At 39.1% G+C, this 12092-nt stretch overlaps 1 protein-coding gene across 4 annotated transcripts in view; it reads right to left on the bottom strand.

Moving 5' to 3' along the window:
• The window catches only part of LOC114696427 (SPHK1 interactor, AKAP domain containing), a 151692-nt gene that overhangs the window by 118286 nt on the left and 21314 nt on the right, over positions 1-12092 (bottom strand). For 3 of the 4 annotated variants that reach the window (XM_028874098.1, XM_028874100.1, XM_028874101.1), the window contains exon 2: positions 1142-1220. The exons of the other annotated variant lie outside the window; for it this stretch is intronic. In XM_028874098.1, the coding sequence (XP_028729931.1) occupies positions 1142-1220 (79 nt within the window). The remainder of the gene's footprint in view (positions 1-1141; positions 1221-12092) is intronic. 4 annotated transcript variants of the gene reach the window in all.

The raw sequence follows: 12092 nt of genomic DNA, 5'->3' as shown, positions 1-12092 counted from the left end.
AATGAAGGAATAAAATATAAAATTATCCACATGTTAAAGTCTTATACAGGAGTAGATTCACAGTTCATTTCAATGAGTCAGATTTAAACATTGCTTCTTTGTGGAGTGTAGAGCCTTGCTGCATAGTAGTTTAAAAACTTGAATTGGGTTCCCAACTGGCTTTCATTGTTTTGACCTTGGGAATGACATTTAATCTTGTTGAGCTCTCCTCTGCTAAAATGGGGCTGATGTCAACCACTTTAGAATAGCCATTGTGAATGAAGGGAAGGCAACCTCAGGGAAAAATCAACACACTTCATTGAGTACCCGTTTTACTCACTGCAATACGACTTGTACAGTTGTCCTGGTATTACAGAGGAGTGCTTGCCACTGGCCTGTGATCGTCTTAAAGATACAGAGTCACAGACTCAGTGTTTGCTCACCTAATTACTCAAGGAGATGAGTCTAGAAGAACCTGCTCCCCCCAGTCTACGGTCTTGCCTAGACTCCCATCTGTGTCTGTCCTTGCATCATTTCCAGCTGTGTAGGAACTATTTTTAATGGGATCTTCTTACTGTATTGAACTTTTGGATCTAGAGAACAGCAGTACAGACTGGGAATAAGGATTGGCTTGAGAAGTTACCTTGAGGGTTGGAATCAGGTTGGATGCTAGGCATACTGATCAAGGGGTCACATCAATGGGTCTGGACTTCCATGAAAATGCAGTAGAAACCAAGCCTGATTTTAAGATTTGCAACACAAAGTTCTGCCTAAGTAAAGTTTTTGCCACCTGTCTAAGGATATTGAAATAGCCCCAAATACCTGGGAGCCCAATCTGCAAGAAGGCAGGAGGACACTGAAGGGATGGAACATAGAAGTTCATGATATTGAAATATCTCTTAATGCCTTAGAGCCTTTTAAGCTGGAAGAGGGCAAGGGCACTGAAGGGGTAGAACACAAGAGTCAAATGTGACAATAAATAAGAGGCCAGGTGCATGCCATGGTTTGCATTTCCACAACTGCGCCATCAAGCAGTAAGTCTAGAACATCAGGGTCAAAACATTCAACCATGTATCCCAGGAGTTCATGGATACTGGAATGTAGAAGACCCTGATCATGACTTGGCATTGCAATCCCCTGGGCCCCAAGCCCCACAACCAACCTGGATTCCTGGGGGTGTCTCTTGGCAGGCAGGGCAGCAGAGAGGCAGGTAGGAGAGTTTGGTTCAACTACCCACATGGCTGATGGAGAGGACCACACCCACCATAAAGGGGTTAGAAACACCAGCAGATTTGGAGAGGAAGCCAGAGAAGAGTGATGGGGAAAAAAAGAAAGAAGTTTTAGTATTGTTTCAAGGGAAAGACAAATTCACAGAATGCCAGTTTTTTTTTTTGTTGTTGTTTTGTTTTTTTACAACAGTGGCTACATGACAAGTTCTAGCAAATACTTTAAAATTCAGCAAAGGGTCTAAGGATTCCAGACATTTGCTTGTATGCCATCTGACTTGAGTTGACTTGGGTCAAAATGGATTTATATTTGTGAGTGATCATCACAGCATTTGTGCATCAAAACATAGTTTTCATTTTGCAGATAAGAGTTTCAGGCCTTCTCAATTCATTTTATACACATTTTTTTCTGACAATATTTTAAGAGAATAATAAGGCAATATATCATTTTAGATACTTGTTCTTTGAAAGATTTGTAGCTAGGGTTTCTGTGTAATGTATGTGTGTAAGCCCTAGTCCCTTTTGGAATGCAAATTGATAGTATATTATTTTAAATCTCAGTTATCATGGTGTTACCATAACTATGAAGGGATAATACATATGGCTAGGAGTAGCTATCCAGCTAAGCTGAGGGTAAAAAGAAAACTGTTAGTAAAATAATGTTTATCTTATCTCATAGCCACTGGTAACTCATTAAATTACAAAGCAATTTTACTCTGTGAATGAAGCTATCAGAGAAATATGAGAGACCTTCCAGCAGGAAAAGCCTGGTGTGGGGCAGAGAGGGAAAAGTACACATGAGTGACCATCTTTGGCCATATGAAAACATCTTCATTTATTCTTGCAAGGTATTTTCAGAGAGCACAAAATTCTAAACTAGCAATTGGTCTTTTGGACACATTGAAAATATCACCCATTTGCTTGGTGAAATTGGCCATTAGTCTAACTGTTGGTTTTGAAGTTTTAAGGTCACAGATCTTTTTTATTGACTTTTTTTTTTTTAAAGATCTTTCAAATGTGTTTTTAGTCTGATGATACTTGATAGTAAGTCCTTTTATATTGTCTGCTCTTCTGTTCTTTTGGTAAGTGTGAAATATTTATTAAGAGACTAGGGAGGGGACTCATTAGTTAAGACCACTTGTTTCTGTTGCAGAGGACCTGAGTTTGGTTCTTAGCACCCCTATGGTGCCTCACAAACATCTGTAACTCCAGTTTATGAGAATCAACACCCTTTTATGATCTGCAAGTAGCAGGCATGTGTAGCATGAATCTTAAAAGGTCTTATTAATAAAAACAAACCCGGAGCCAGGTATTGGGGTGAATGCTGGAAGATCAGAGAAGCAGAACAAGCCACAGCCACCTCACCTTGCCAATTCCTCAGCTGATTCTGTTTCCTCAGACTGGATGCCTCTCAGCTGAGCTGTGCTGCTTAAAAGCCTAAAAGGTTAACCAGCTCTAGTTCCTCGTCCTCATGCCTTAAATAACTTTCTGCTTTCTGCTATTACTTCCTGGGATTAAAGGCCTGGGGTCACTATGCCTGGCTGTTTCCAGTGTGGCCTTGAACTCACAGAGATCCAGATGATTTCTACCTCTGGAACGCTAGGATTAAAGGCATGTGTGCCACTATTTTCTGGCCTCTATATCTAGTGGCTGTTCTGTTCTCTGACCCCATATAAATTTATTAGTGTGCACAATATTTTGGGGAACACAATATCACCACAGGCATGCATATGGTGACCATACATATAAGCAGGTAAAATATTCACACACTTAAAATAAAACAAATAAATCTATAAAATAGAAGTATTAGCAGTCTTAGTTGTTTTCAGGGAAATGATTCATAAATGACTTTTTTATGTATAATACTAGAGCTAAAATTCTAGGGATTTAACTGTTACCTGGTCATGTCAGGACTGATGTAACTAGAAGGAATAATAATGCCAATGGGCTGTAAGGTTAAGAAAAAATGTTGTTAAGATAAGGGAGACTAAGGAGTATTTGTTAACAGAGAAGATCAAAGAAGGAAGAGCTAGCTTGTTGATGGAAAAGCATTTCCGAGATAACAGTGGTTGGATAGAGGAGGCAATAGTCACCATCCAGCCTAAAGATACACCGACTTCACACCATAGCAATAAGCTTTAGCAAAAACAGTCCATCAATAGCAAAGTCAGTTACTGTGCAGTTTAAGTATCCTCTATCAGAAATGCATGGGATCAGAAAGTTTTGGCATTTAGATATTTTGTGGGTTTGGAATATTTGCATACAGCTAATGACTTATTCTGGAGATAGGTTCCCAATCTAAACCAGGGTTTGGTTGCTTTCTGTAGGACTAAAGGTGGTATTATATAATATTTTCCATGTACCTGAATCTCAACTGCAACTGGCATATGAGTGTGGTGATATTTTATTTGTGCTAAAATGTGGTGATATTTTATTTGTATGTTAGTAAATAAAGCTTGCCTGGAGATCAGGAGGAAAAGGCCAGCCATTTTAAGTAAAAAGAAGTCAGGCAGCACATGCCCTTAATCCCTTAGCAGGCAGGGTCTCTGTGTTCAAGGCCACACTAGGGAACAGAACCAAGCATGGTGAGACATGCCTTTAATCCCAGTACCAACCATAGAGACCTGGAGGTCTGTGCAGACAGACAGGAAGTGATGAAGCTGTATAGGAAGAGGAAGTGAGGTAGCTGGGCTAAGAGAGCCAATGAGAGGGCAGAACAGCAAGGCAATAAAGGCGTGGATAGACAGGAAGTCGTTCTTTTTGGAAGCTGCAGAGTTGGTGAGGTAAGGTTGATTGGTGACTTTCCCTATTTCCCTGATCTAAGGCTTTCACCCCTTTATTTGGCTCCCTGTTTTTTTGGTTTGTTTGTTTAATAAGATCATTTAGAAATTTGTCTACACTTGAGGTCAGGAATAGGATATCCTTTGGTGGTAGTTTTTCAGTTTTTCAAAAGTTTTGGGCCCTGGCGTATTTTAGATTTCAGAGTTTGTAATTTGGGCATACTCAACTTGCCTGCCACTTTTGAGAAGTCAGCCAGTTCATTCCCATTTTACATGAAGATTGTTGGTAAAAAATAACTCCCTAATTTAGATTTTTAAAATGTGGGCCTTTTTCAAATCATTTTCTGAATTGTGTGCCTTTAAAACAAATAACTGGCAGAATATGCATCCCGATTTTAGTTTTGAAAGTATACGTTGCTTACATACATAATACATAATGCAGTTTAGTTCTTATAAAATAAAGCAGGTATACTTAAGAGAAAATTTGTCCCTTAAATACATGACAATATCCAGACAAAAGAAATTCAGCATGTGAATTTATTAATAATCTTATTAATCTTAATTCTTTTATTAAAAATTCAATATGCCAGCACTCCATCACTGAGTTCATAGGTTTGATTTTCTGGAGTGCAGTAATATGTCTTGGACTCAGAATGCAGAGGCTGTTGCTCTATGCTGGACCTAAATAGCTTTCAGCACAAAGCATTTTTATACTCATAGAAGTTGAATAGCAGAATCCTGTGCTGGAGAGGGAAGCCGAATGGTTGATCTTTTTATGACCCTACTCTCACATTGGGTCTAAGAAAGCAACTTAAAACCATCAGATTCTACCATGAGGTACAAAAATGCTAGGAAAGAATAAAATATCTCCTTTCTTTATTCTCACATGAGTTCAATTACTTAAAAACAAATAAATGAATTTGTTGATAAAGGGACAAATTATAAATTCTCATTTAGTACTAAGCTCTAATGTTTAAATACATTGAGCTGACACAGGGAAAAGTATATCTACATTTGCACCTTGTAAAAAAAGTGTGTGATCAAAATCATCAGTTAAAGCATTCTCAAGTTGTAAAGAATGTTAAGTATTTTAGTACCTAATTAGTCTTCTAATTGCGTATCTGAAAGGAAAAAGAAAATTAAATATAATAATAAAACTTTATATTGGGTTATCACTTTGGGGGATTAAAATATTACTCACTAAATTATATTTTACACGTGTGGATAAGCCATTTTAAAGCTGACTTACAAGGTTTACTATTTAACCCATCTGTGAAGAGCTGTCTATAACAAGAGTCTAATGACATTCCATCTTTTGTAGCACATTTATTCCCCGAGTACCACCAGCCATTATCACGATATTCAAGTGTAATTCTCCATCCCAGTTACTGTCAAATATTGTGGGCTCCCTGGCATAGTTTTCTTATTGTGTCTGTAACACTATCATGCTTTCTTTCAGAAGATGAAGTCAAGGCCGTGAGATAGGCCTAGCATCTCCATCTGTACCTTAGCCATGAATATCCTTGCCATTCATTCAGCAGTCCCATTTCTAAGGTACAAATTAGTAGAGTTTGTCTTCTTTGCTTTGTAAACGTAGATAAATGAGAAAAAAGTAATTGACACACAGGCTCTTCTGTAGCTATCACCTGCGGACAGCTCCTATGAATAGAAACTGGTATTATGGCCTGTCTGAATCATATCAACAGAAGAAAGGTGCTCTCTAAAGAGACCCCAAAATATGCAGGATATAAATGCCCGCGTTAGATTTTTTATAACTTTATAGGCTCCGAAATAGCCAAGGTTCAGGAAACCTTGAGCTGTTCTTAGAGACTGCGTTTCTTCTTCCCCAGAGAAAGCAGAGCATGGAATTTTACCGAGGCTGAGAGATGAGCATGTTTCCTCATTATTAGGACAACAGAGCCATTGGCACAGCAGGTCTATGTTGCTGCCTCATTAGATGCTACTGGGAAGAGTGAGCTGAGAGCAGCAAAGTGAGCAAACCCAACCACAGTCATTATGTAAAGACTCCCTTGTTGCTTGGCACCTTAGCATGCTTGTTTTGTTGTTAATAAAATGTGCAAGAGAGCCGTAACGGACTTCCCAGAGATAGCCTGTAAAGTTAATATTTATTGCAAAACATATTTGTAAACAAAATAGAGCTTCCAAGTGGCTCACGCAGAAGGAGCAAAGTCTCAGATTGTAGAAGTCCCCCGGCCTGGTGGCTCAGGGAGGAAACAGCAGGTTGTGGGTTGATTAGCCAGTTTCTAGGCAGAGTGGAATGGAATGAGTCCTATATAGAAGAGCATCATGGTGAGAAATGGCTTCCCTTGGGAACGATTATCTAAGCTAACATGTGCCACCTAAGAGAACAGGATGTTTTATTCTTCGCCTACTTTGAGATGAGAGTACTAATTGACATGTTTGCTTTCATCCAGACTACACTAATTTCCCCAATACCTGATGATTATATCTCAACTGTAGCTATGATCAAGACTTAAACACATGCTGCTATAGTCTGAATCTTTAGCATTTAAAGACTTTGTGCCTAGAATGACACTGTGAAAGAGGTCATGTGACCTCTGGGAGTTGGCATAGTGGAAGTCTTTAAGTCATGGAGGTGTCCCTTGAAGAAGACTGTAGAGTGTCTAAATCATCTTTTCTTGTTTGCTTCCTGGCCATAAGGAACAGGGACTTCTCTGCTGTGGTATAAGAGATACAGTCTCCAAACACTGGGTTCCACCAATCATGAAAAGATACCTTAAAACTCTGGCCATAAATGATCCTTTCATCCTTCCCTCCCTCTCTCTCCTCTCTCTCCCTCCCTCCCCCTCCTTCTCTCTCTCTCTCTCTTTCTTTTTTTAACTGATTTCAGGCAATTGTTGTAGCAGTAAAAAGCTGACTGACACAGGAGTCAGGAGGGAGCTTTATGGATATTAGAGTTCCTGGTGGCTCCTGTGTGTTTGCTCAAATGGCCCCTTTCCCTAGTGGACACTTAATTGCTTCCAGGGGGGAAAATGTGAATTTAAGGGACTGCAACAATAAACTGCCTTCATAACTAAGACCTTAATGTCAGTAGTTCAGAGCTGCTCATTTTCTATGGTAGAATCTTCTTGAAATTCCAAGTCAATCAAAGCAAACTTCTTTCTAACAATGTGTTAACACATCTATTGCTCAATTTCCAGCAAAATAAGCAGAAAAACAATCCTCTGAGCAATCAAAAAATCCTGAACAGACCGTCTTAGTTTTTCTTTATCCTTAACCTAACAGCTGTTATATTGTTCAGGGTGTCAAGATATGTCAGCAAAGGAAGGGGAACCAATTCTGCCCTTCATGAACTGATATAATATTGGATAAGACAGGGAAAAAGACTACCTACAGGAGTGAAATAGGTGGAATGTAAGGAAGGTGGTGTTTCATGTCATTCTAGTAAAGTATTTGTTTTCTTTGCACACAGGTAGTGAGAATCATGTCAGGAATTACTGAGAGGTGCATAGAGGGTATTCAGTTAACCTGATAGGTCACAGGGTACCATCTTAAACTCAGGAACCACAATCCTGTATCTCCTCACTCCATTATAGAGCACTATTCAGTTCTGAAAGTACAAAGGGGTGTATATGGAATATCATGGAAACACAACTCAAGGTGTTCTGAGATTGAATATATATGAGTTCTTCATGCACAGCCTCAAACAAAACAAAACTAACAAAAAGAAAACAAAGCTGGGTCTAGATGGTATCAACAGAATGAAGCAGCTGGATAATTACAGAACATCTGCTAGTCACCTATTCTAGTAGCCTTCCTTCCTTCCTTCCTTCCTTCCTTCCTTCCTTCCTTCCTTCCTTCCTTCCTTCCTTCCTTCCTTCCTTTCTTTTCAGAAATTGCTTTAAGAGGAATTCTGAGTCCATTTTGTTCAATGCAGGTGTTTTAGTTGCTTTGGGTTAAAGGTGATATTGTTTTTGAGTGTAAGCCCTGAAGTCTGGAGGGTGCTACTGGAATCTGATCATTTAACAGTTGCTATGAAAACTATTACTGCAATCCCTGAAAGGAAACATATAAAAAAAATAGACACTATTTTTACAGATAACTTAGATGGCCACAGAAGGTCAGTAGATATCTTGTCTAAGTTGAATAATTGTGATATTTAAAGGGAAAAGAGCACCAGCAAGGAAAATGGATGGTAGATTTTAATTACAGTTAGTTTTTGCATTAAGCATAGTTGTGTAACCTGTTGCGCTGTGTTTAAGACCATTGTGGAAATGCCAGGGCACAGCAGCATGTCAAACTCAGTGTATCTAATTATGATGGATAAGCTTGCAAAAGGCCAGGAAGTCTGCAGCTGGGCGGAAAGCACACACAGACTTGTTTATTATTGGACAATTATCTAGAGAATTTAATCAGCACTTCTGAGTAGTGTTGACCATACATTTAAACAACTTCCATCTGCTGTTCAAATGTATTGAGAGCCACTGATAGCAAAAGACTATGGGAGCATACAGCAAGTGATAACTAGAGTTCATAAGATCAACCTATCAGAACTAAGGGCTTTGTTAATGGAAACCATCATACAAGGAGGTATGGAATTATTGCCTTTTGAATGAATTGGCTGTTTCTTGTAAACTTCTTGTGCAATAACAGCTATGATTCTCCCCATTAACCGTGCATTTCCATGTTATGTGTACATGTATGTGTACATGTACTCTCACAATTGCATCTCAAGCTTGGGCACAACTCTCCTTATACATTTGGGGTAACTGGATAACTGTCCCCAGCTGTGTTTATTTTTTATTAACATACATCTGGCCAGGACCATTCTCCAGACAAAAGTATTTCAGCAAAGATACCTTTTTCCAAGGACAAAACTGCATATAGATAAACATTAGCTCATCTCACTTTCAGATAAGAGAAAATAGTCATTAGCAATTAAATCCTCAACTCCTTACCTTCATCCTGGTTTATTTACAGAAGACCCTAATTTAAGAGATGTACCGCTCACACTTCATATGATGTTTTAACCACTTGCTAGTTATTGAGTTAAGGTAGTTATTTCCTACTGACCAAAGGAGATTTCTGACAAGGCCAGGCAGATTATAGGTGCCAAGCTTCGTTTCTTGTGCAAAAATGTTTACTTTACTAGTGACTTGTACTGACAGATATAGATGCCTAACATTTTACCTAACAACTTCTAGATTATAGTTTGAGCACATAAATTACTTTTTAGAATTCTATAATTGCCCTAATTGATCTTATCCTTTAGTTGACCCTACCAGAGAACTCCCCTTTAGTCACTCCCCTCTTTGAGTTCTAATTGGAAGTTGACAATTATTGCTTTATGTGTGGATCCTTATCATCTCTCTGTGTGACCCTGAAAACTTCTCCAAAGAATTACTGCTTGTGTATATATACTGGTCCCCTCACAGCATGGCAAGGATGGATTTGAAAGAACAAAGATGAGGATGAAGATGGAAAGAACTAAATAGAGATGAAAGAACAGCAGAAGGGACTGAGAGCAGGAGGGACTGAGAGGAGCTAAGTATGAGAACAGAAAAGAAACTGTGTAGATAGAACTGACTTAGAAGAATAAAGTGAATGGACTAAAGAACTCACTGTGCTTAGATTCATTCCATATCCCTCAGACTAGACTTCTCAGCTGGTTGTTAGACACTTCCACTGACCCTGGGAGAAACAATAAAGGCTGGACCTATTATTGTTATCGGTACAAACTGTCTACCAACAGTCTTCACCCACTTTCATCTTTTTGAAAGGGACGTGTAAAAATACACACACACACACACACACACACACACACACACACACACACACACACGGGGCGGGGGGGGGTTGCAATTGAAATTCATTTCTTGTTTTTTAGCATTATCTATGTGACTTCATTCCATGTAAGAAGGCCCAGAGGAGTCACAACTAGCTCTAATGTGTAGGTAGCTAAAAAGTGGCTAAGACTGGGCAGAACCAAAAGTAAGTTTCAGGGTACAGATAAAGAAAGGTGAAAGGTCAAAGTCAGGGCAGCTGAATTCTCTTGCTACGTCCATACAACGAGTGACAAGAGGAACACCTCCAGAATAAGAAGGGAAATACAACAAAATTCACAATTAAATAATAGAATTTGGAGTGAGGAAATGACAGCACTATGCTGATGTCATCAATTTATGCTAAAGGATCTTATCTCTGATTCCAACCCAGAACCACCATCGCACTCCAACCACCCCCCTTTCACATACACTTCAGAATTCAACCACAGCTGCTAGGCATCCACATGCATTTGATTGTATCGATTGAAATTCAACTTATTTTCACCTAATCTGCTCCTCCCCCTGAGGAATTTTGGATCAATTTTTTTTTTTTTTTTTTTTTTTGTCATTAAAAGCAACCCTAGGTGACTCAAACCAAAGATAAGTTGGATTTACCTGCCAACCCTTTCCCCATTACCCTAAATATTTACTCGGTTATGAAAACCTTCCAGTTTTGCTAAACACGATTTGCTTTCCATCCTCTTCTTTGTTCTCATTATCCCTGTAAACATTCAACCCATCTGTGTCCTATGTGAGAAAAACAAGACTGGAGCATGAAAGACAAACTGAGGGGAGGGATGAAGCACAGAGGACCTGCCATTCAAGGTCAGTGACATGGGGAGGGAGACCAGAATGAAGGCTAAACTCAACAGGTCAGGAGAGCTTTTCAACAACAGGAGGACCAAGTAGAGGTCAGCCATGCCTTCTATAGAGAAAAAGCACATTTGCTTGGACTTTCATGAGCGGACATAGTTTTACATTTGATATAAGACACCCACTAATATCATCTTCCTGCATTGCTACAGGAACTCAGAAATGCAAGCTATCTCTCTCTCTCTCTCTCTCTCTCTCTCTCTCTCTCTCTCTCTCTCTCTCACACACACACACACACACACACACAGACACACACAGACACACACAGACACACACACTCAGTAGTGTTTACGTTACATTTCAACACATACACACTCGGTAGTGTTTACATTACATTTCAAGGAGATGGTCTTTTAGAAAGACAGTTCTATTTTATAAACTGCCAACAGACTTTCAAAATGATTCATTTCTCAAAAGACCAGAAACTGAAATACAAATTAAAAAAACTAAAGCTTTTCTAAAGACATTATTCTTGGAAATTAGAGTTCCTGGACTACCCAACATCAGGGAAAACCCTATGTTAAGGTTATTTCCTCTGAGAGACAAGCTAAGATTTTCTTAGTCAATAGCCCACAGGAGCTTCCTCCTTCATTTCCATTCTCATTTCTCAACAGAGGTGACTATGATGCTGTGCTATTTTTGCTACACTGGTACAACTGATTTCTCTATATGACAGTTTTTAAACAGTCTGTATATAAATATACATATATAGTCTATATATAATTTTCTCACCTAGACTGGCAATACATCCTCCAAAACCATCTAACAGAAACCCCAACACCAGGCATGAGATCTCTCTTTTGAGTTTTTGATCGGGGTTGTCCAAGAGACTCCCAAAATATTACAGACTAACTATTTCCTCTGGCTGTCTCTCAATGGCAAAAGGTTAAGTTCCTATTGCTGAAGACTGCCAAGCACTTCAGAAACAGGGCCTAGAGGCCCCTGAGCTGGCACTGAGCTGAATGACTCCTCTCTGAGGACTAGTTTCATGGTACCAGAAAGCACCATGCAAGCTTCCAAAGGAGGAAAGTAATTAGCATTCCTACCTCACTATGATGCTTATGAATCACATTAATGACCAGCATGGGAGGACACTGAGTTTGTGGAATCTAGAAACAATGGCATTTTGCCTCAGAATATTAGTCACTGAATTTTCCCCAGTGACACACATTTCATCATCAGTGAACCATGAAAACTTCACGAGAAGTTTTCTCTGAAGCACAGATACCCGTGACATCAAAAGATGTTTGCAAAGTGCTCTTAATTGCAATGTTTGATTGAGTGGTCTTACCAAGTGGGTCCCATGCTTTTGTGTTAAGGATTTTATAATAAGCTAAAATGCCTTGTTAACTGGATTATAGGTATGGTGCTACATAGAGAAATATTAGCAGGGTTTTAATCCATATTCCTTCAGGAATATAACTCAT

The sequence above is a fragment of the Peromyscus leucopus genome, chromosome 13 (genome assembly GCF_004664715.2).
Source record: "Peromyscus leucopus breed LL Stock chromosome 13, UCI_PerLeu_2.1, whole genome shotgun sequence".
Taxonomy (NCBI): domain Eukaryota; kingdom Metazoa; phylum Chordata; class Mammalia; order Rodentia; family Cricetidae; genus Peromyscus; species Peromyscus leucopus.
The sequence above is the reverse complement of the archived record's forward strand: the minus strand, read 5'-3'. Positions and strand labels throughout refer to the sequence as shown.